This window comes from Prunus avium, chromosome 1 (assembly GCF_965620075.1).
Source record: "Prunus avium chromosome 1, drPruAviu1.hap1.1, whole genome shotgun sequence".
NCBI classification, from domain to species: Eukaryota; Viridiplantae; Streptophyta; class Magnoliopsida; order Rosales; family Rosaceae; genus Prunus; species Prunus avium.
The window spans coordinates 52580266-52602979 of record NC_142284.1 but is presented as its reverse complement, the minus strand read 5'-3'; the positions used below and the strand labels follow the sequence as shown (position 1 = coordinate 52602979).

Genomic DNA, 22714 nt, shown 5'->3' with positions numbered 1-22714 from the left:
AAAGCTATAATATATAATACAAATTATCTACTTAATTAAAGTTATTAAACAGGTCTTGTCTTGCTCATGTGATTCGTGGTTGCATAGCATATTCCTATTCGCATGCGATTGATAAACAAATAAATACAATTAATTAATGTTTTTTTCAGTCTGTGTTCTTTTTTTGACACAAGTATCAAGCGATATTGGGGTTGACACAAAGTATCAAGCAATATTGGGGGAGAGAAAATTCGAACACAAGATCTCGAGCGTGAAAATAATAACTCTTAATCACTTAAGCTACAAGTCACTGCACTGGACACCTCTATTTTTCAGTTTTTGGGCCATACACATCTTCAGCTAGGGTTTTAGAGGAGAGACCACCATGAGCTTTATAGCTTCGGGCTCACTCATCACATGGACCCAAAGCTAACTTTAGCCCACTATTACAACATCAGTTGACTTTGGGCTTTGTCCATATGCGACCATCCAAACGACGTGTCGTTTTCTATTGGGACATTCCTATTCTCAATTCTTCAATCTCTGTAATCACTATCAGCGCAAGGCGACCTTGGAAGAAAGAGAGGGAAATGGCAGCGGCGTCGTTTAGGTGGATACTGCAGTTGCACAAGGACGTACCAAAAGCCGCTCGCTTCTACGCCCAAGGCTTGGACTTCTCCGTCAATGTCTGCACTCTCCGCTGGGCTGAGCTTCAGTCGGGCCCACTCAAGCTTGCCCTCATGCATTCCCCCAAGTAACTTACTTTCTCTGAGACTGGGCGCTCTCAGTGCATATTAAGTGTTTGATTGTATGTCTAAAAGAGCTATTTACACACCCTTTGCCATAAAAAAGCATAATGTCTGTTTGTGTTTTTCAGAAGAAAAATAGGTGATGAGTAAAATAAACCCAACTTCAGAAAGTCTTGGTTCTTGGGGTTTGATCCCATTAACATGGTGCCATTATGCTTTTCTTGTGTCCATTGGCTAAATGAGTTTGTATTAATTGCATCTGGGTTTTGCCTCTAATTGAAAATGGCAGATGCTAATAATGCAGTTTCATAGTGACCATGAGATGCAGGAGGGGTACTCTTCACTCTTGTCTTTCACAGTCCCGGACATTAATCAAACAGTGACAAAGTTGATGGCATTAGGAGCTGAACTAGACGGTCCTATCAAATACGAAATCCATGGGAAGGTGATGACTAAATTTCTAGACACCCCTTTGACACCCCTTTGACAATGCCATAATTCATTCATTTGTGCATTATTATTGCTATGCTGGATGCAACGATGTTGTTACATAACAGTTTTTTCGTGTCCAGGTTGCGGCCGTGCGATGTATCGATGGGCACATGTTAGGCCTCTATGAACCTGCCTAGGAGTTTCAGAAGCAAAGCCGTCAAAAAATGCAACAAGCTGAAGACATTGGTATCTTTGAACCCATTGAGAAGATGTGAGAAGTTGTACTTGTCTCGGATTCCCGTCAATAATCCACTGTTTGATCATCCAGAGATCTATTGGAGCTGTGTGCACAGCTAAGAAAACAGTGTAGCCATGATTTAGAGGGAAACGGGTTCATTTTATGGTCTCAATTACCTTCTTATGTAGATGGTGTGGAATGGTTTGAGTTGTTTTTGAAATACGGGAGCAAGTCTATTTGTAGACAAATGAATTGGCAAATAGAAGTGCCAAGCGCAAATTTGAAAATCTGGGAACTATACTTTTTGGCAGCATCTAATTTTGGAAACGAGATTTATTCTAGTCTAAAATGGCCTAAACTATAATGATGGCACAAATCAAATAGATCAGACAGCCTGATACAGATGTTTCCGAGGGATAATGAGTAGGTGATACTCGAATATACAAATTGCTGAAATCAACCCTATTGCTATTTTAGCCTAAAAATTGTCTCACGAATAGTTTGGTTAGTACTCTAATGCTAAACAACTAAAGGTATCCCAGCAGCACCATTTTTGCTACGGTTTTGTACAAATTCAGATGTTCCGACTGGTGTAGCATTAAGAGGACCCCTCACATATATCCCGAAGAGCTTGTGGCAAATTCAACACAATCTCTGCATATGCTGGAGTAGACGCACACAACAGACAGAAAAACCATCAGAAATGCAGAAGCATGCAAAGCCTATACAGGAACAGCGCTGTAAAAAGTGCCCAACAAAAGTGTTTTGGAGTCATTAAACTGTCTCTTTGATCTTAACATTAAAGTTGGAACGGGTTGTTTTGTTATATTTCAAACATAATCGTAGACCAAAAGAAAAAAATAGTCAAGTATCATCAGGAGGATATAATAGCGAGGGCGACCTCATCAAAATTTTGAATATCATTTATATTGGCAAGTAGTAAGCAACAAAAAAAGTCGTCAACTAGAAAGAATACCTTCAGGTAAGCTCATATTTTGCAAGGCATCCTCTGCATAGGAGAGGGTAGTTGGACCATCCAAGGATCCGTTTTCCTTTTTGTTCATGGTTGATGCATTTAGACTTGTTTTCCTGTATTGATGCACTGGCCATGCTACCACACTGACATGAGTTGGAAGTACAGAAACAAGCTCCGCATATTTAAGCTTAACTATTACCTTGCTGCAAAAAGAAACAGACATTCTTCAGCATGATGGAAACCTCTTTGTGAGGATGTATGTAATCATGCCTGCAACCAATATGACAATCAAACTGGTGTAATTTAGTTTTATGACTAACAGTCGATATCATGTGAAAATGATAGAAGGCAACAGACAGAATCAACTACTTTTGTCTTGTCAAAGGAACATAGAAGTGAGCAAATTTATCATTGTCCTACTGAGGAAAAAGCTGTTGATTGTCTGCCAGACAAGCCAGACATGGTAACTTGGAAGCTTCAGGAACAAATTACCAAGCTCAAAAGATACCCTACCTTTACAAGGAACGGGTATGGGATACTTCAAAACCGTGTGAGCTATTACTAATATGTTCAGTCACCCACGTGAACATGAATGTGCTGACAAATGATTAATTACTAATATATTTAGCACCTCAAGATGTTATTCCACTGATATTTAAAAATATAAAAATCCAAATACAAAGTATAATGCAGGGGAAAAAAAATGCACCAACCAATCAAAATCAACTAGTGAAAAGGCAATTAAGTTGTAGGGAAGGGTATAATAAATTTCTTTAATCTGGTTCCCATATAACTCCTTGGCAAGCCGAACCTGCATGACAATCAATAAATTTTTCGTTAATAAGAATGACAATCCGTGAAGTTGAAATAGTAACAAATTAAATCTTTGTTGTTCATGAAAATATTGTGTGGGGATAAGTAGGTGAAACCCAAAGATAAAGGAATGCAAGACAGCTGTTATAACTTATATCCCTGCCTCCAAAATAGAAAACCCTCTAACCAGATTTTCAACATTTCCAATTTTAATTTGAACTTCGCATATTTGACTATTTCATGTATGCGGGATGGAAAAAAGGAGGTAACACACCCTTCACCCAACTCTAATCTATTACATTTTGAATTAGACACACTCTTCAATAATGTTTACAAATGCCAACAGCATACCTGTTCCCTTCTATCCACGTAAGACTGCAAAAGCTCTCCAATGTAATCTATAAATTTCTGAAAGCAGATCACCAAGGATTAATATCATACCCGGTACTATATTGAGTGAGCAAGGCCTATGCAGGAAACCATTCTTACCATAGCATTAGAAGAAAGAAGATCATTTTCCGCTTCTCGTAACGGCAAAAAATATGGAATGGTGTGTTCAAGGACAGTCATCTTCTCAAGAAATGACTTGCTCTCAAGCACACAATGGTACAGGTCACAAGGTTCTCCTGCACCATTGCAGATGCAGATGCAGATGAGTCATCTTCTCCAGTGCTAAAGCCGAAAGTGATGAATGCGCTTACAACCTCATTGAAGATTTTTTATTTATTTCTCGAGAGTAAAAATATGTTGTCTATAATGTATATAAGCCCTAAGCCAACCTATTAGGCAACTGAAAAAATGAAAGGGTCAAATGGCCCATATCTGGGTGACCCTAGGGCCTATATACAAACTTAGGATACTAAAAAAATTATTTTACCACCAAGATACTTGTGCTAGGTGCAAGTGGTATCCTGTAAATTACTAGAAAGAACTAAATTAAGAAACAAAAAAATGGGGGGAACTGATCCAGCCGTTACACCAATCTTGATAAACTGAATTATCAAGTATCAACCTTCAGTTTTCTAATGGAAGATTACAAGCAGCAGAATAATGATGTCACATGGAAAAATGATACTTTTTGCTAACATTACAAAAAAGACATGATACCAAAGCTAGACACTTGGATTACTAAACAATTAAAATCAGTTACTTCACAGCATACCTGCATAAGATGTCTCATACAGAATGCCAATTCTAGCCCCTTCCAAACAACAAATCACCTGTTCACAATTAATACAATATTCAGGAAAACTCTCACCCCAAAACAGTACTCAATAAAATTATCAAATAAAGATTTCCATATGTATAATGGTATCTAATATGTACAAACTACAACTGGATGTTAACCAGATTTTCCTTTAACAACCTTCCTTGGATCCTGGCATTGATGTTTGTATTTATTTTCACTCTTTAGAAACTAGATTTAAAAGAAATTATTAAAATTCTCACGACCTGATTTACAACAATGCACAGTTATTCTTCAATCAGAAAGGCTTCTTGGTTTGCAAATAGCCCTGTCTTGGCCTTTCAAAGGAGGTATTTCTCTAACCATGCTATGGATAATCATGACCCAACCCCCCATTATTGATTAAAATAAACTTCCCAAAATTACCTTATTTCCGACTTTATAAGTAATTTTTTCTTGGATTTGAGGACCAGACAACATGTTTACGTCTCCCGCCATTGCCTTTCTGTCAACCTCCATGTGAACCTGATTAAATTATAACTCAATTAGATTAGGCATTTGTTCATGTTACACATGAAACAGCCTAAGGAAAATTGAATATCGAATCAATCACTGAATTCTAACATCAAAGGATTAAAGGGAGCCACAGTAAATCCCAATAAGTATTGGATAAAACCATACCCGCTCTCTTATTGTAGCTAGTAGTCCATCATTCCATTGTTCACCATCCAAATAAATCTCTGCAAAAAAAGATATATTTTACTTCTTAACCAAACTAGAGGAGGTGAACCAAAATTATTTCAAAAATTAACACAAACAAAGCTTACACAACCTTTTAATCAATAGGAAGACTTGGAGAGAAAGCATTTAGAATATTGGCTGAATTATATTGTTATTTATACATTCAGCTTAAGTTATCTCTAAGATCTGTGAAATGGGAACCACAGTAATTCCAACACAGGTTAGCCATCAAGACTAGTAATTCCAACACATCCCTTGTGGGACTCAGGGTATGATAGTATTCCCCTTTTAGTTGCTGGCATCCTCATCAAGAGATTGATTTCACACACTTATCCACGACCTAAAATACCACAACCTGATCATGGTTGGGTTCCTTATACCAGTTTACAGCCCTAAGATCACCCCAGTACACAGAGGATATGGGAATTGAGGTATCACACCCCACCTTTGCCCTCCTCCAACAGCATTTAGGAACCCATGAAGAAAAGAAAAAGAAACTTGACGTGATGCAAAGCTAGATACTACTGATTACTTTTGAAATGAAGCATTAACACATAACTTTTTTTCAACAAAAATGCTAGTCATACCACATTTGTATACCACATTGTGTACCACCTCTCTAAAAGAGGTGAGCCCCATTGTATTGGGGGGCTCCACCTCTATTAGAGAGGTGGTACATAATGTGGTATACAAATGCGGAATGCCTAGCATTGCTCTTTTTTCAACGATACCTTGAGTTTGTAAAGCCCGTGCAGCTTCAAATTCTTTTTGTAGACGCTCATAAATTGTCTTGTCAGCATCCCTATTAAATCAATAGAATCACCAAGACATTAGACCAGAAATTACATGTCCATCGAGAACAATGATAATATTGCTACTATGTATCAATCTGTTTGCAGCCATGGCAATATATAAACACCAACACATGATGAAAATAGAAGGTGCTATGTACAATACAAGAAAATTCAGAACATAACTGGAAAAATGATGAACAAGTAGTTCTTTTCTTCGGAGGCATACATAGAAGTGCCTCCAAATGATTCAAATGATTAGCTTGTTTGATTAATTCAGGTCATATCCACACTTTTCAGAAAGAAATAAAACGCAGGTGCATATCCATAAGTCACTAAGTACTTTATTTTCACTGGTGTATTAAATATGTATGCAAATAAGTACATATATATTACGTAGTCACACATGTCTCTGTTAATGTACATTTACAAAATAAAATATCTGAAAGCCATTGACGAACAGCTTAGTAAACCCTTTGGGATCACAAAAGTCAGTTGAAGCTAAAATGTTATTGCACTTGACATTTAATCACAAGGAAAGAAAGAACCATAATAAGGCTATGTTAACTATCTCAAGGTCGAAATGGGTTCTTAAATTCACCTATCATTCATCAAACCTGTCTAATTTATAAAATTACAATTTCTTCTGGTTATTTTCAAGAATACAAAATTGCATGCAAAAGAATGATGAATAAAAAAGGCCCAAATCCAAAAAAAAGTTAAAAGGCCCAAAATTCACAAAAGTCATACGAAAGCATCACGTGATTCAGAAATGTTTTTGGTCTTTTTCCGAAAGATATTTGAAGTGAGTTTCAACAACCAGCGTATCATAATCAATCTCATACTCAAAATAGAAATATACGAAGAAACAGTGCTACCCACAGCTTAGTAAAAGATCTGGAGGTCATTGACGAACAGCTTAGTAAACCCTTTGGGATCACAAAAGTCAGTTGATGCTAAAATGTTATTGCACTTGACATTTAATCACAAAGAAAGAAAGAACCATAATAAGGCTATGTTAATTATCTCAAGGTCGAAATGGGTTCTTAAATTCACCTATCATTCATCAAACCTGTCTAATTTATAAAATTACAATTTCTTCTGGTCAATTTCAAGAATACAAAATTGCATGCAAAAGAATGATGAATCAAAAAGGCCCAAATCCAAAAAAAGTTAAAAGGCCCAAAATTCACAAAAGTCATACGAAAGCATCACGTGATTCAGAAATGTTTTTGGTCTTTTTCCAAAAGATATTTGAAGTGAGTTTCAACGACCAGCGTATCATAATCAATCTCATACTCAAAATAGAAATATACGAAGAAACAGTGCTACTCACAGCTAAGTAAAAGATCTGAAGGTCATTGATGAACAGCTTAGTAAACCCTTTGGGATCACAAAAGTCAGTTGATGCTAAAATGTTATTGCACTTGACATTTAATCACAAAGAAAGAAAGAACCATAATAAGGCTATGTTAATTATCTCAAGGTCGAAATGGGCTCTTAAATTCACCTATCATTCATCAAACCTGTCTAATTTATAAAATTACACTTTCTTCTGGTTATTTTCAAGAATACAAAATTGCATGCAAAAGAATGATGAATCAAGAAGGCCCAAATCCAAAAAAAGTTAATAGGCCCAAAATTCACAAAATTCATACGAAAGCATCACGTGATTCAGAAATGTTTTTGGTCTTTTTCCGAAAGATATTTGAAGTGAGTTTCAATGACCAGCGTATCATAATCAATCTCATACTCAAAATAGAAATATACGAAGAAACAGTGCTACCCACATTTTTGAGATAATCAAGGAACTGGACTCCATTTTGGGTGTGGCCAAAGCATCTAAAATGCCTGCAGTTATAAACATAGATTTGCAATAAGATTTCTTAGTAGATTTCTTGCTTTCTTCTTCCACTGTTCGACAATATTTTTTTCTCCTATTTTGTTGCATACATACATACTCTCTAAAATGATAAAAACGCAAGTGAAATTCTCCGAAAACATGTATGACAAAGATGAACAAAGATTACACAACGCATATATTACTGAGTCTAGAGGAGCGACTCCACGAAGGCCTTTGGAATTTTAAGTCACTCAAAACATGAGTACTTCATAATATTTTAAAGCAATAACAGTTCCATAAAAGTAATTATGATCTCACAATAACCAAAAGCTAGATGATGAATGAAGAGTTAAAAATTTCCTGAGAAAGCCTTACCTAGAAAGACGCTCTGCTAAGTCACTATGCCGTTTGAGAACATTTGTCCCTATCAAGTACAGGAAAAGCTTTAGCAGCTTCATAATAAAGAAACATTCTTATACATATATGCAACACAGAACGGAGACAAATAAATATGAAAATAGATTGTTACATCTAGCCCGTGTCGCGTCTAACGAAATGTCTTCCTCTTGCAGAAAACTCTGTTACAAATCAACAAAATAAGTACCACCTTGTGATAAAATCCTACACAACACCAAAGCACTAATAGCAACAAATTGACTTACAAATGAAAAATAAAATATCACACTAAAAATGAACAAAAATAAGAGTGACAAGTAAAAACCATTACCATGTCTCCCATTAGGGCATAGGGACGTCCGCTTAGAGATTCAAATTGCTGCATTATTCAGCAGAAATTGTACTCAGCAATCCATAACAAGTCATATTTGCAGCGATACAATTGAAAGTAACAGTGACTGAAGCAATGGTGAAGAAATCAATATAAAAATGAAATCAAAAACAAAAAAATCAATTCAATTTCTCAGCAAAAATATGTATTTACAGTAAATTAATCGATGAATTATGAACAAAAGAGCTTACCCTGCGAGAGGAGTCTCCAAGATAAGCCATTTTCCTCGGTCTCCTCCTGTAAGGCTCTTCTGTGTCGCTGTAATCCATTCCTCTCACAGAGAGAGAGAGAGAGAGAGAGAGAGAGAGGGGGGGGGGGGGGAAAGAAGCTCTGATTGGCTCGGAGTAACCCGGAATCAAAATTAGGGCTTCGTTGGAAATCGGGTAAAATGTACCTGACCCGACCCGATAATAAAGGCTGGTAACAAACTGGGCCGCCAGGTAGAGTCCAATGTCCTTCCCTCGCAGACAGGGCCGAATGAGGCAACTCGGTACTAATAAGAAGTTCCATCTTGGTTTTTTTTTTTTTGGAATTATTTTCTTACCTCCATTTAAAGAAAAAGAAAATGTGTACTTTTTCTTTTTGCCTTTTTCTATTGAGAAACGAAAAAACAAAAAAAACAAATGAACACCAAAACAAAAGACCTACGAAATTTGAACAAATTCATAAATATTGTGACTTCCACATTTTCGTTACATCCCTTTGAGTGTGGAGCCATTTAGTTCATTGTCCCAAAATAAGTTTTAATATTACAATGCAATTTTGAAAATTTAGGTTTAATTTTCCATTTCTCAATATCTTTTAATATACGAGAAGTATTTAATATTGAATTTGAAAATTGTTCTAAATTTAAAAATGATGAACTTGCATGCGAAAGCAAAAATATTACATTTAATTAACATCACACCCCCACCAACTAGTCTTTCATCTAGTGGTATTTGTCTCCAATTGATTGGAGGAGGTCTCAGGTTCAATTCATATAGATGATGATGGCGATATATATTTGTGATGAGTTCAATAAGTAATTGTTGTGTATCTTTGTTGTAGGTGTATTGGCCCGTTGCATGGATGTACCGGTCCATAACAATGTTATTATAGAAAATCAACAATATCAATAGTATTTACATAATATTGACACTTTATTTATGTCATATCAAGGCTCTTTGAGATTTTGTCTACAAAATAAATAAATAAATATTATGTGAGATTATTTGCTATCGAAATAATGAGATAATATAACCAAGGTGGTTGGTGTGAGTGGTTCGGCACTCTAATTCCTTAAGAGAGGTTAGGGGTTCGATCCTTGCTCTCGTATGAAGCCACCACTTTGGCCAGCACTTTACCCCTTATGGGCCGACCGGTGTGAGCGGGGATTAGTCTGGGTTATGGTTAAGGCTTAAAGGTGCCACCTATAGTTGGGGCCCATCCAGGACCACCTCGTGATTCAGACAAAAAAAATAAAATAATGAGACAATATTTTTACCAAAAAAAAAAAGAATGGGACAATATTGATAGTATCAGCATCATATCGAAATAATATATAATAGCATTGTTTGCTACAATAATAGTACTATTTGAGAACGAGTAATGCTATTTGGACACACAACATTGACACACTTAGTGACACCCGCTGATGTGTCAATGTATCATTTGTTCTTCTTTTTTCCTCGTTTTCTGTTCAGCGAATGATACATTGACACATCAGCGGGTGTCAACTAAGTGTGTCAATGTTGTGTGTCCAAATAGCATTACTCTTTAAGAACTTTACTACAATAATAGTGATATTTTGAGAGAATTTCTCAAAATTATATAAAACTTGTGTCATTTTTGTTTTGTTTGTCTTTTTTAGTGGGTTATGTCTTCTTTCTCTCTCCATTTTCTTACAAAAAAATTATCAATATTGACCTTACTTTTGTGAGTTAGGCTTAAACAAAGAAATGAAGCTCAAACTCAAGTTGGTTTGTTGAAGATTAGTATAATCACAATTCCCAAACTAAGTTAGAGCAATTTATAGACTAAAGATCTTTTGATGGGCCAAAACTTACATGTAATGAGGTGATAACTCCTCTTTCCAGGTGATGAGAGATGCTGAGAAATAGAATGATCTCGTGACAAGTAAGGTTCCCAAATGATACAATTTTAACTAAAAAAACTGTCAAATTAATCTGTTACCAAAAGGAAAGGAAAAAAAAATGTCAATTTGTATGAATACATAAATAGCCCAATATTATATAAATTATTTAAATTAAAAATATTCGCATTTATATCTATATATGTAAAGTAAATGACCGTTATATTTAATTTTTCAATAATCAAAAAATGCATATATATCAAAATACAAGTACTTCGTTTTTAAAGTATAAATACGTAAAATAATAATGTATTAAAATGCAAATCATTTTATAAAAAAAAGAGTTCATGTTCAAATTAAAAGACTCTATTTACACTTTCATTATATATTTTTATTTGGGTTATATACTCTCTATGTCACAACACAACTACTGGTTTGTCGACCTAATTTCTAAAAACTAAGATTTGAAATTTGCATGTAATAAAACTTCCAAAATCAAATTTCAAAAATCGTGAAAAATAATACAAAGAAAAATCTAAAAATTAAAAGTTAAAATCCTTTTACAATTGTGAAAAAAAAATAAAGAAAAAATCACAAGGCGAGACCTTGTGAGAGCTACCGAGAGAGAAGAAACGAAGAGAGAGAAAAACAAAAGAAAGAAATAGAGAGAGAGAAAAGAGAAAGAGAGAGAGAGAGAGAGAGAGTAGCAGAAGCGATCGAGCTACACAGAGCGAAGTTCGAATATAAATCAGCAACACCAAAAAATAAAAATAAAAAAGCAGTGAAATTTTCAAAAAGAAAAAAGAAAAAAGAGAGGAAAAGAGCCGAAGAGAGACAGAGCGAGAAAGCGAAAGGCAAAGCTCCGAAGTCACTAAGGTTCGATTTTCTCTGCAATTCGCCGAGCTCGTTAAGGTCAGAGTTCAATCAATCTCGAAAGCCCTCTCTCACACACACTCCCCAAGCTTTACTATTTAATTTTTTGTTTTGGCGCTTCATTGCGCTTTTTTGTTCCTCTGCAATTCGATTTTTCTGCAATTCAAGCTCTGTTTCCTCAACTTCAATCCGTCCAATTCACTGATCTCATTCCCTGAACTTCAAATTTCGTGTCTTGAAGTTGAAAGCTTGTGAATTGCGTGAAATAAATTATGGGTTTGGATTGGCGCGGTGGTGTAATTTATTGTTCATTGGAGTTTGTAAAGAGTATGGTCGTCTGAACCCAAATTTTGGTGATTCAAAGTTAGGGTTTTTGATTTATAATGGTTTTCAATAAATTAAGCTTCCCTATGTGTCTTTTTGTTGGGATTTAGCGAGCTGTGTACTGGGGTTGATCTCTAGGGTTTTGGTCTTGAGAAGATGGGATTTGGTTTTGCATTGTGTGGTTTGTGGGTGGGACAATTTGGGGTCGTTTGGAAACAAGGGTAACCGTATTCCAGTTTGAGATTGGGGGTTTTGGGGGTTTTTTTGATTTGGTGGATGGTGTGTGCCTCTGTTTGTCGGGATATGCAGAGTGTTGAGATTGATTTGCAATGAACGATATGGAGGAGTGCAAATTCTGGGTTTTCTGGAAACAGTATTAACGGTAATTTGGCTTCTGGTGGGAGTTACTGGGGGATTTGCAGTTTCTTGTGGATGGTGTATGAATCTGTTTGTTGAGAAATGCAACCTCAGCAGTTCTCTAGAATTGATTTGGGTGATTTGAAAGCGCAGATAGTGAAGAGGATTGGGGCCGAGAGGTCAAAGCGGTACTTCTATTACTTGAATAGGTTGTTGAGTCAGAAGCTGAGCAAGAAGGAATTTGACAAGTTGTGTCACCGGGTGCTAGGAAGTGAGAACTTGCCACTGCACAATCATTTTATACGGTCAATCTTGAAGAATGCATGCCAAGCCAAGACCCCACCACCGATACATTCATCAGTTCCTGCAAAACCTGGGATACAAGCTGCAAACAGTTCTCCAAGTAGAGAAGATGGGCAGGAGCAAAGTGGGACCCTCTTTCCAAATCAAAATCAAAATGTACCCGTTTGGCAGAATGGGGTTTTGCCAGTGTCCCCACGAAAGGGTAGGTCCGGGATACGTGATCGGAAGCTAAGGGATAGACCAAGCCCACTTGGACCAAATGGGAAGGTCGATAGTGTGTCACATCAATCCACGGGTTCAGAGGATAATGGCAGTAAGGTTATTGTGGAAAATGGGGATGTGCATCCATATGATTATCAGAGACCAATGCAGCATCTTCAACCAGTTGCTGTGCTACCTGAGAGTGAAAGAGATGGTGCAGTTCGGCGACCCATAGAAAAACCACGGATACACAGCAAAGACCAGGCTAACTTAGCTGTTATTGAAGATGAGGAAGAGGTGGAACAATCAAACCGCTTAAGTTTCTCAAGAAGTCCTCTACTTGCGCCACTTGGGATCCCATTCTACCCAGCCAGCGTAGGTGGGGCCCGCAAAGCTTTGCCCGTGGGTAGCAGCTGTGATTTCGTTAGCTATTATGACAATGGGGGATTGTCAGATTCAGAGACGCTTAGAAAACGAATGGAGCAGATTGCTGCAGCACAGGGTCTTGGAGGTGTTTCTACAGAATGTGCCAGTATGCTGAATAATGTGTTGGATGTGTACTTAAAGCGATTGATTAGGTCCTGTGTTGAGTTGGTGGGAGCAAGGTCTACGTCAGAGCCAAAAAAGAATGCTGCACCAAAGCAGCAGATTCAAGGAAAGATCATCAATGGCATGTGGCCAAGCAATCACTTGCATATGCAGAGTGGCAGTGGCCCCGTGGAAGAGCAAAGACCACGGTGTTCAATATCTTTGCTTGATTTTAAGGTTGCAATGGAGCTAAATCCACAGCAACTTGGAGAAGACTGGTCATTGCTGCTGGAGAAGATTTGTATGCAAGCGTTCGAGGAATGAAACATCCCTGTGAAGATATATTCATCCCAACGTTGTGGTTGGGTCGGTCTGTTCTGGTTCAAAGGTCCTGACACCACCAGATGTTCGAGTCATTGATACAAATAATTCTAATCTCATTGCCAGGACGCACCAGATGGTTCCTAAGTGGGTAAAGTTTTGGGTCTCGCAAGGTGAAATCATCTGTTTGAGCATCAAATGTCAGAATTTGCTTGCTGCGGAGCCAGAACCGATCCAGAATGATCTAACTTAACCAATCAAGGGGTGCTTTCAAACTGAATGCCCATGTTTGGTTGTTCTGTTGTATGTTTAACGTAGATGCCGCTGTATTTGCTATCGCACCAGATCTCAAGCTTTCACTGTAATTGCAGCCAATGAAGAGGAAATATAAGAAAATTTTGCAGGGATACTGTTCTGTAGCTTGGTGAGAGGTACAATCGCTTGTGTAAGAGCTGCAGTATGCTCTGTATGTATTTTTAGAATCTTAGAATTGATTGAAATTTCAATATCAATAACACATTGACATCAATTGAGCTGTCCTTATGGCATGATTTTTTTTTTTGGTCAATGCCTGATGGCATGAATTTTTTTTTTTTCGGTCAATGCCTTATGGCAAGAATTTAGCTCTCAAAATATCCAGCTGCCAAATGATCATCCTCTACTCAGATGTTCTCGTACAGATCTGTGAATGTATATTCAACCATTGATCATGCAAATAATTGTGGTGGGTATACTTCAGCATGCAAAAACAGAAACACTATCACTCACATGTCTGAAACTACTGGCAATTGATTTTTGATTGGTAAGCTGTTTTTATCTCATTATTGCTGTTAAAAAATAAGTGTTTTTTCTACACGACCAGGACGGGAATCCAATTCAGCTGTTGCCCTGTTTCAACTTTGAAAAACTAGCCGTGACAGATTGAGCTTCATCATGAGGAGTTAAGCAAAAAATGGATAAAATATATCTAGAAGACTATAACTAACTTAAATGGAAAACAGTAACAGTGCAAATAAGCACATTCTGTCGCTATGTGCACATCAAATTCCGGTGTAGTATCGAGCTGTAGATATATATACTAGTCTGCAATGTGAGTATGGGACTTGTGGTAAATGCAGCATCCAGCCATGTACTCAATGTTGAACAAATGGTACAGCTCTAGATATTGTTTTGGTTTCGATTCTTGACTTAATCAGTCCTAATCAATCCTCTTATAGGTATGGAAATTAATTATTGGATTTATCACTTTATACTAATAAGCCTAGCCCCCATGTGTTCTCTCTTTTTCATTTCATCAGTTTGTACATGTACAGATGAATTTTCATTCTCATGCATTTGCCTCTGACTCTTCCTGCCTTCTTTTCTGCTACTTTTGAAACGTTAATTTTGGTATTTCCAATTCTAGTTTTATCTGTAACTTTCTTTTAATTGTGTTTTAGTTGTTTACTGTTTGCTACCAAAAATAACAGGACTGATGATGGGTCAGGTCCGGATGTTTCTTTTGGCCGATTGGTCAGGTTTCTGATTGGTCACTCTTTGAATTGCCTGTCTAGGATAGGTTGGGAACTGGGGGATGGCTGCATGGGTTTTATAGATTGCAAATGCATGACTTCACAGGACAGGAGGATTTGTTTTCTGCATCTTCATTAAATACTTGTTCTGCGATTTCTAGGAAAGCTTCAGATTAATCTTTGTCTGATATCTGTTATTGTTGAAATGACTCACAACCCATACACGTGTTTATAAAGCTGATGATAGTGAAAATCCAATCATTTGTGCTGCTATGGGATGGGAGAATGGAGCAAACAGAATCTCAGAGACAAATACATTGGTTTGAACCATCTGATGTGGCTGTTGGGATCATAGGTGACTTGTCTTTGGAACTGTTGTCATTAGTTGTTTAATGAGTAGCATTCATTATCTGACATCATCCTACGTCACTGCTGGTGTTGGAGTCTTTTCAGTGGAAAACCCACTAAACCAGTCTTAGATGTGTCTTCATTTGACAAGGCCATGGTTACTTGGAACTTGGAAGCTTGGAGACATGTGGACCTCAGTTATTGAATTTCCAAAGTGGGCAAAGCTCTGAAGAAAGTTCTAAAATGCCTCTTAGAAATGCCCTGGTTTTGCACTAAATGTTACCCTTTCCCACTGCGGTAGCTTATGTTATCTTTCAATATTGCTAATTGAGGACCAAGTTGAGGGGTCCTTGCGACTTGGGATTTTCTTCTCTCTCTCTCTTCTTCTTCTTATTTCTGCATTGTTATGGGGTAATTTTGTGGGTTCCACACCCATTGAGGCAGTGTTTTTAATGAAAAAAAAGACATTGATCGGTATTCACCATTGGTTTAAATCTAACGGCAAGTGACCATATTTTCCTTAGTCTGTGGTGATCAGGTCAACGAGACTATTATTAACCATGGATTTGCCGGTCGAGTTTTGTGAGAACCTTCTTTCATAGACTCATATTTTATTCTCTGTGGCTCTTGTGCATGAGAAGTGCAGGCAACACTTTGGAATCTTAGGATATTCATGATGTTGGCCTAAATGTGACATTTCTCAGCAGTACCAACTGAGCCTTTTCTAGGGGATACTCTTTTATCTTTTGCAAAGAAAAATGATTCTGTGACATCCCATAAATATTACTTGATTCTTCCCACAAAAATAAAAAGAGAGTTCTGAACAGTTTATGATTGAGATCAGGAAACAGGCGAAGATTGTTAATATTACTTAGGGTGTATCATGGAAGGGTATTTGGATGACAATACCAAAGTGTTTTCTTGAACATATATTATTGGCAAATTTATTCGAGTTGAACCGGAATTTCAATCACTGTTTTTCCAACCTCACTTTCAAAATTTGTCCAAGATCAATATCTTATACTGGTACCCTAGTGTTCCAGACAGACAGCACCAGACTCATTTGTCTTTGAAATGACAGAACGACTCAGAAGTGTGTGCATCAGTTTATTTTAATAAAGTTCAAGTTCGAAAAATAACTGGTAAATTCTGATTATAGAAAAGAAAAACCAAATTTCCATGCCAACATTCAATCTGCACTGAAAAGGGGAGCTGCAAGTTGAAGATCATATGAAGCGAATGGATTTTTTTTTTAGCATTACATAATGATCACTGCCAGAAATAGTTGGGAAAACTAAAAATCCGACATGTCATGCATCCAAATGTTGCAAACTAAATTGAAAAAGGAAAAAGAAATGTATTTGAAGAACAGCACCACTTTGTATGTATTCACAGTTCCACAAGTGAATGCAGATTCCCGCTGTAAGACCAACAGCTTGGATTTATTAGTTGAATGGGATGAAAGAGAATTGGTATGTACATGGAAAAGGGTAAGAGCTAAAAGAAAAGGAAGAGGAGTAAGTTTTGTACAATGAGAAAGGTCTCTCTTCCAAATGACTTAATAATTAAATTTATGTGGAGGGTGGAGGTTTCGAAGGTGCTGCCGCTGTCTTGCATATAGGGCACCAATTCTTAAGCCGTAGCCACTGGTTTACGCAGTTAACATGAAAACTGTGCTCACAATGTAACCTTCCAACTTCATCTCCAGCAACATACTCTTCCTGTAAAAAAAAGATAGACCAACAACAATTACTCTCTATATATAAAGAGTCAGACTAAAATGGTGGCACCTAAAAAACAAATCAAGTTTTGAGAAGTATATCCAATTACATCCACTCTAAACTTTACAGGATGTTAAATAACATTTGGAATCATGTTGAGCTAGTTCTAACTTCTGAGTTAACCAAGGAACTGACTTGGGATAGTGCAGGTTTAGGGTGAAATTTGTAGAGACAACCCTGCTAGTTTGGCCTTAAATAACCACTTAGTGCCCAAATTTTCTTAAAGCCCAATGTAAATTCTGTTTTCCTTGTACCCTGCAACTAACTTTAGCCTTAGTTGAATAAGGAGCGGCTAAGTTAGGGTAAATGCAGTTAATTTTAGCTGTTTTGGCTCATGCATGAACCACTACTAGCGAGGCCCAGAGGTGCTTCTAGATATATCATGGTTAGTTTTTACAAGAAAAATAAATAAAATCAGAACGGGAAAAAGACCTGGCAGATACTGCATTTGACATCATCCTTCTTCCCATCAAAGTCTATGGATGATTCTTCTGGAGATGTAAACTGATAAGTGCTTTTCTTAAGGCAATCTGACAATGCTTCTTCTGGCAATGCTGTGCTGACAGTACCCATCCTCTCTTCTAGGGCTAATAATTCCTGCCATCCAAGTAGGAAATACTGTAAAGGAAACAGCTGAACGTAATAAGGTTGCCCCAGATTGTGTTATTCTAAACCCACCACTAGTTGATTATTTGAATTGATTTATTCGAGGCATTGATGATAATAAAAAGTTTAGATGCATCATCATGACTACGCCAGCATTGTATTGAAACACAATAGAACAATGAGAGATACTATGGATAATTTCTATGGAAACTGAATTGCAGTGCGCAGCAATAGCAAACCTCATATGACATGTTATCAATATCTAGTCTCATGTCTCTATGCTGATCATAGAAGTTTAGGCCATTCAGGAACAAATTGGTCTCCAGAACAAGTATTTGCTGCATTATGAAAAAGAACAGTTAAAGAACAATCAACCAATTAAGTGAATATTTTTTACCCCAAAAAAGCAAGTGAACATAAAAACTCTATAGTAACTACCTCAAATGATAGCTCTTCATCTTGTTCAATCCTCTCCAGCGCCAGCAATACCTGCACAGTTTGTGAAATAGACAGATTAAAGAATGAAACCACACTACTACATCAGTTCTTTTGTGAATCTCTCCAACAAGGCAAAAAGTCATAAGACCACACAAATGTACATCAAAAATTCATATAATACCTCTGCAATCCCATCCATGTTGTAGCGTCGCAGTCCATCCTGATTCATTAGAGAGCGGGAAAAGCCAACATCTGCAGCACCAGCTCGCATAATGCTATGTAAATTCCCACTGCTACTACCTGGCCGACTATAAGAATTTGGCCGAATTAAAGGAGCTTCATGGGATAACTGTTGTAATGAACTAGGAACATTCAAGTTGATAGACATTTCAGGTTGAGACGTTTGTGGGCCAACTACAGGGGATCCATTGGCTGATAAATTGTTCCCACTTCCTTGATTAGAAAGCCTTCCCCTTGAGTGACCAGTGACAGTTCGTCGAGTCCTAACTGATGCAGCACCATTATCCCTGTTAGAAGGCATATTCCTAGCTCTTCTTGAATCAGAAATTGAGATGCCATGGCTAGAATTGGAGTTTTGTCCCGCTGATGATGACCCATTCATCTTCTTCCCCCTAGCAGCAGAGCTACTTTCTCCTTCAGAAATTCTTTTCTTTATGGTCTCTCTTCTATTGAGGCTTGAATCTGATGACGAACAACTGGACGGGACAACATCAGATATTGAATTGCATCTTAGATTTCTCAAACCATTCCTGGTTGTGCTAGCCCGTGTTGCTTGGCTGGTGTTTTTAGATCCCGAAGAAACATTAGAACCAACTAAGGAATCTTGGTTTCGCAATCCAGATCTCTGATTAAAACTCCTTCGCGATCTTGTATTTGATGCTACATCAGAGCTTCCAACTTCCATCAAGGTGACCTCACTGGACTCAGCATTTTTGGATTCAGTGTGCAGCCCTCTTTGAATCTTTCCAGGTGGCGGAGCAAGCTCTGAAACTTCAGGATCATCCTGAACACTACTGGTTTCAGATGAATCTGTTTCCAAATTAGAAGATAGCTTTTTGCAAGGTTCTGTTATGGATTTTCTTGTGTTGCCAACAGCAATGCAAGACCTAGAGGAACTTCCAATTATCTCTTTCCCACTTGAAGTGCTGCGGAATGCAGGCCTTGACGACTTGACCTTTTCAATTTGAGCACCTTTCACGGTGTTCAATCTTCCACTACATACCAGTCGGCTGCAGATCTGAGCATTGGGGTCTCTGTTTGGAGTTTCCCTCAAAACAAGACCAGATCCCCTTTTAGAGACAAGCCTATCGACAGCTCTTTTACCAGAATACTCATCCATGTATGTTGATTGTGTCCTTCAATTCTGTAAGAACAGTAACATAAATAGTTAAGATCATCAGTGCTATTTCCAAAGTAAAATGACAATAGACTTCCAAGTTCCTATGCAGATTGTTAGTGATACACAATCTAGATTTATATGGTGAAGTATCATATAGTGTTCAAAGAAACCTTAGTACTAAGAAATGGAAATTTCTTTGGAAGGGGAAAGACAAGGAAACAAGAAGATGACAGACATTTCATAGCTATTACTCCCAAGAACAACTGCAAAGGAGAAACTTAAACAAAACAAATATGTTTCATGTGTCATACTCATATGTAAGCAAAAATTTCACAAAGAAATGAATAACACATTATGTCATCGGTATGGAATGGAACACACTATCCAATGTAAACCAACAACATACAGAGGGAAGGAAAAAATCACTGGCATAAATGAACAAAACTTGGATTCTTTAAAGGATGAAGGTTCAGATTTCAAGCATCGTATCAAGGTTTAAATTTCAATATATTTTGATGATAAATGAAACTGTAGGCCAAAAATATTGATCCATTTCCTCTGCTGGAAGTAGTAAAGCCCACCAAACAGTTTCCTAGTTGTTGTCAGTTACATTGGCCGAAGACATACCCCTAGTTCCATTCGGAGAAGTGCTACTATAAATACCTGAAATTCTTACTCAGCTACAAAGGATAAGCCTTCTTTTACCTTAAAGAAGTCGACATTTCAGAGAGATTTCATTAACATTGTCACAGAAATTTGTTACTTTACCACAATCATTTTTTTACACAATATTCCACTATTAAGAAGAAAAAAAAAAACTCCCAAGTCCAAAACTATAGAAAACAATTGAAGAACTCAGAGCACTAGCAATACACCAGATATCAACAAGAGCAAAATTTCTATGCAGAACACAAAAGAACAATAAAAAAAGCTGTAACATGCCAGAAATCAGATAATCAGAAGCTGAAACATGCAATGATAATTACACAGAAGTATGAAACACTCATGAAAAAGGATTAACAAAGCACAATAAGGATATCAAGACCTCTGTTACCATTAGTTGAGTCATTGGTACAAAGAGAAGAGAACCCAATACAGTTTTTTTGATAGGAAAGAGAGAACCCAAAATTTTGATTGTGTGAAAACATAAAAGGAACAAAGGAATGAGTAAAAAAAGGACCCAGATGGCCACATGCCTCATATATCATCCCAAAAAAGTGGGTCTCTAGTTGTTGTGAGGAAACGCTTTTTCTAGAATTATTCTCCACACAAATGATCTTATTTTCTATTCTCCCGAAAGACTCTTTCCCCGTGATTTAAGGACATGAAAAGAAGAAAAAAAAAGCTGAATTTTCTCGAAAATAAAAACCATTGAAAAGGAGGGAAAAGAAAGTTATCATCATTTCTCCTCCATATATATTCCAACAAACCAAACAGAAATTTTCAGTTTTGGACTTAGAACAATACTTATTGTTATTGATAAGCAAGAAAAACTAGCAGAAAAAATAGGCCACGATGATGATCAGAGTTCCTCATCAAAAAAGGAAAAAAAAAAAAGAAGTGATGGAAGAAGAGAAAACGTAAAATGATAAGAATTATTCCAATAGTCCAACCGGATGAAAACAATACCAGACTTTCCCAAAGGAGGGTGTTTAATTATTGATTTAAAGACAAAAATAACTGAAAAACGAAGGTGTTTAGAAAAAGGGAAGAAGAAGAAGAAGAAGACTCATCTAACATATACCAGAAATGATATCAAAGCTAAACCATATTGAAAAAATAAAACAAACCCAATATAATTGAACCACCATTGAATTCAGATAGGTGTTAAAAAAGCAAAATTGATGATTCTTTGTTCTGCTTCTACCTAATCCTTCTCCGTGTTCTTCTGCTTCCTTTGAATACCCAGAAGCCAAAAGTTGAAGTTGTTAGACTCTAGAGAGAGAGGAAAAGAGGCTTTTCCTCTTAGTTTCCTCTTAGGAGAGAAGGAGGGAGAGAGAGGGAGGCAAAAGCGTCTGTGTGAATGATCCAAGGCCTAGAGAGAGAAGTCCCTTGTCATTTTGGACTTCCAATTTTCATTTTATCTATTTTTTTTGTTTGAGTTTCTGGCTTTGGAAGCCTAAACTAGGAACAACAACCAAAGTGAAGTGCCGTCCTAATGGGAGAGATTTGAGCCGTTGGATCAGAAAAAGAGTCAAAGATCGAGGGCTGTGGAGGACAGTGACGACATGGTCAACAAGGCTGTGTTATATAGTATAAAAGCTCTTTCTGTGGGACTTGCAGGTGTTTACCATATTACCCCACACGGCCGATACCAACTTCAGCATCTCAGCCGCCGTCCAATCTTCTACTATTTATTTTCTTCTGTGGCCTTTTCTTTTTTAATTATTGAAATTAGGAGTGTTTTATTTTATTTAATCATTTTTTAAGGTCCAAGTAAATTCCAAACCACATTGAGGTTGAAGACTTGAAGAGGGTCTCTTTCACTTGCTTATCAGATAGATGGTTTTCATATATGTGAATCCACTTATGTGGAATCTACATATTTCTCCATGTAGTTGTGTTTTCGAACCTTTTATTGAATGAGTAGGATTTTGAGTTATTTGAACATTTAACTATAAAACAAAAATTAAAAGTTAGATCTCCGGGGATCTTAATACCATACAAGTCAAGGTATACTCTAGTAATAATATCCATATGAATGTTACTAAGGTATGTTTAGAAGTGCTTTTTTTTTTGTCGAACGTTTGGGAGTGCTTATGGAAGGGCTAAAGCATTTTCTGACACTATTTGGTATAAAAGTTCAGAAGTACTTACAGGCCATAGAAGCGCTTTCTTGAGAATAACTTGTCATGTGCTTTTTCTTGAAGCACCTCGATTTCTTATGAAAATTTTAACATCTTTATAATAAAAGCGCTTTTGCTAGAAGTGTTTATGAGCAGAAGTGATTCCTAAAGAAACAGTCACAATCGAGCCAACCAAATACAAGAATGATTGTAGTAATTCCTTCTTTTTTTGGCTAAAAGATCAGCTACCATGTTGGCTTCCCTGTAAATGTGAGTAATTAAATCTTGCAATGTAAAAATATGGTATGTTCATATTAATTTTATTTAAATCATTTCACCATAAAACCAATCTTTCAACAACAACACAAAAA

The 22714-nt window shown here is 36.9% G+C and overlaps 4 protein-coding genes across 7 annotated transcripts; 2 read left to right on the top strand and 2 right to left on the bottom strand.

Annotated features, from left to right (window-relative positions):
- The first annotated feature begins 509 nt into the window (after positions 1-509).
- Positions 510-1585, top strand: LOC110774520 (uncharacterized). The gene is made up of 3 exons (XM_021979063.2): positions 510-733; positions 1041-1173; positions 1301-1585. Exons 1-3 carry the CDS (start codon positions 570-572, stop codon positions 1355-1357), a joined length of 354 nt encoding a protein of 117 aa, XP_021834755.1. The 5' UTR covers positions 510-569; the 3' UTR covers positions 1358-1585.
- Positions 1586-1747: 162 nt separating this feature from the next.
- On the bottom strand, positions 1748-8872 carry LOC110774518 (centromere protein O). 4 transcript variants are annotated; one of them, XM_021979062.2, is made up of 13 exons: positions 8727-8871; positions 8476-8523; positions 8278-8326; positions 8124-8172; positions 5846-5916; positions 5055-5113; positions 4800-4898; positions 4350-4407; positions 3677-3813; positions 3539-3595; positions 3088-3185; positions 2375-2577; positions 1748-2061 (listed from the first exon to the last, which is right to left on the bottom strand). In XM_021979062.2, the coding sequence occupies exons 1-13, from the start codon at positions 8802-8804 to the stop codon at positions 1997-1999; spliced, it is 1071 nt and encodes a 356-aa protein (XP_021834754.1). In that variant the 5' UTR covers positions 8805-8871; the 3' UTR covers positions 1748-1996. The 4 variants fall into 4 exon arrangements, with proteins under 4 accessions (XP_021834754.1, XP_088103341.1, XP_021834753.1 ...); XM_088247215.1 differs by having other exon boundaries at positions 8476-8602; positions 8727-8838; XM_021979061.2 differs by lacking the exon at positions 8727-8871 and adding an exon at positions 7696-7756 and having other exon boundaries at positions 8476-8504.
- A 2345-nt stretch (positions 8873-11217) lies between these two features.
- Positions 11218-14061, top strand: LOC110774517 (transcriptional regulator of RNA polII, SAGA, subunit). The gene has a single exon (XM_021979059.2). It carries the CDS (start codon positions 12263-12265, stop codon positions 13514-13516), a length of 1254 nt encoding a protein of 417 aa, XP_021834751.1. The 5' UTR covers positions 11218-12262; the 3' UTR covers positions 13517-14061.
- A 2542-nt stretch (positions 14062-16603) lies between these two features.
- Positions 16604-21665, bottom strand: LOC110774529 (uncharacterized). The gene is made up of 6 exons (XM_021979075.2): positions 21425-21665; positions 18379-19581; positions 18198-18248; positions 17999-18097; positions 17586-17750; positions 16604-17093 (listed from the first exon to the last, which is right to left on the bottom strand). Exons 2-6 carry the CDS (start codon positions 19555-19557, stop codon positions 16944-16946), a joined length of 1644 nt encoding a protein of 547 aa, XP_021834767.1. The 5' UTR covers positions 19558-19581; positions 21425-21665; the 3' UTR covers positions 16604-16943.
- Between the last annotated feature and the right edge of the window lie 1049 nt (positions 21666-22714).

Coding starts and splice junctions, on each gene's coding strand:
- LOC110774518 (XM_021979062.2), bottom strand. CDS start 8,804: ATGGATTACAGCGACACAGAAGAGCCTTACAGGAGGAGACCGAGGAAA. Junction 3,596..3,676: donor TTCTTTCTTCTAATGCTATG/GTAAGAATGGTT, acceptor ATCTGCTTTCAG/AAATTTATAGATTACATTGG. Junction 2,062..2,374: donor AAATATGAGCTTACCTGAAG/GTATTCTTTCTA, acceptor CGTCTACTCCAG/CATATGCAGAGATTGTGTTG.
- LOC110774529 (XM_021979075.2), bottom strand. CDS start 19,557: ATGGATGAGTATTCTGGTAAAAGAGCTGTCGATAGGCTTGTCTCTAAA. Junction 18,098..18,197: donor ATGAAGAGCTATCATTTGAG/GTAGTTACTATA, acceptor TTCATAATGCAG/CAAATACTTGTTCTGGAGAC. Junction 17,094..17,585: donor TCAAATGCAGTATCTGCCAG/GTCTTTTTCCCG, acceptor TTTTTTTTACAG/GAAGAGTATGTTGCTGGAGA.
- LOC110774517 (XM_021979059.2), top strand. CDS start 12,263: ATGCAACCTCAGCAGTTCTCTAGAATTGATTTGGGTGATTTGAAAGCG.
- LOC110774520 (XM_021979063.2), top strand. CDS start 570: ATGGCAGCGGCGTCGTTTAGGTGGATACTGCAGTTGCACAAGGACGTA. Junction 734..1,040: donor GCCCTCATGCATTCCCCCAA/GTAACTTACTTT, acceptor GCAGTTTCATAG/TGACCATGAGATGCAGGAGG. Junction 1,174..1,300: donor AATACGAAATCCATGGGAAG/GTGATGACTAAA, acceptor TTTCGTGTCCAG/GTTGCGGCCGTGCGATGTAT.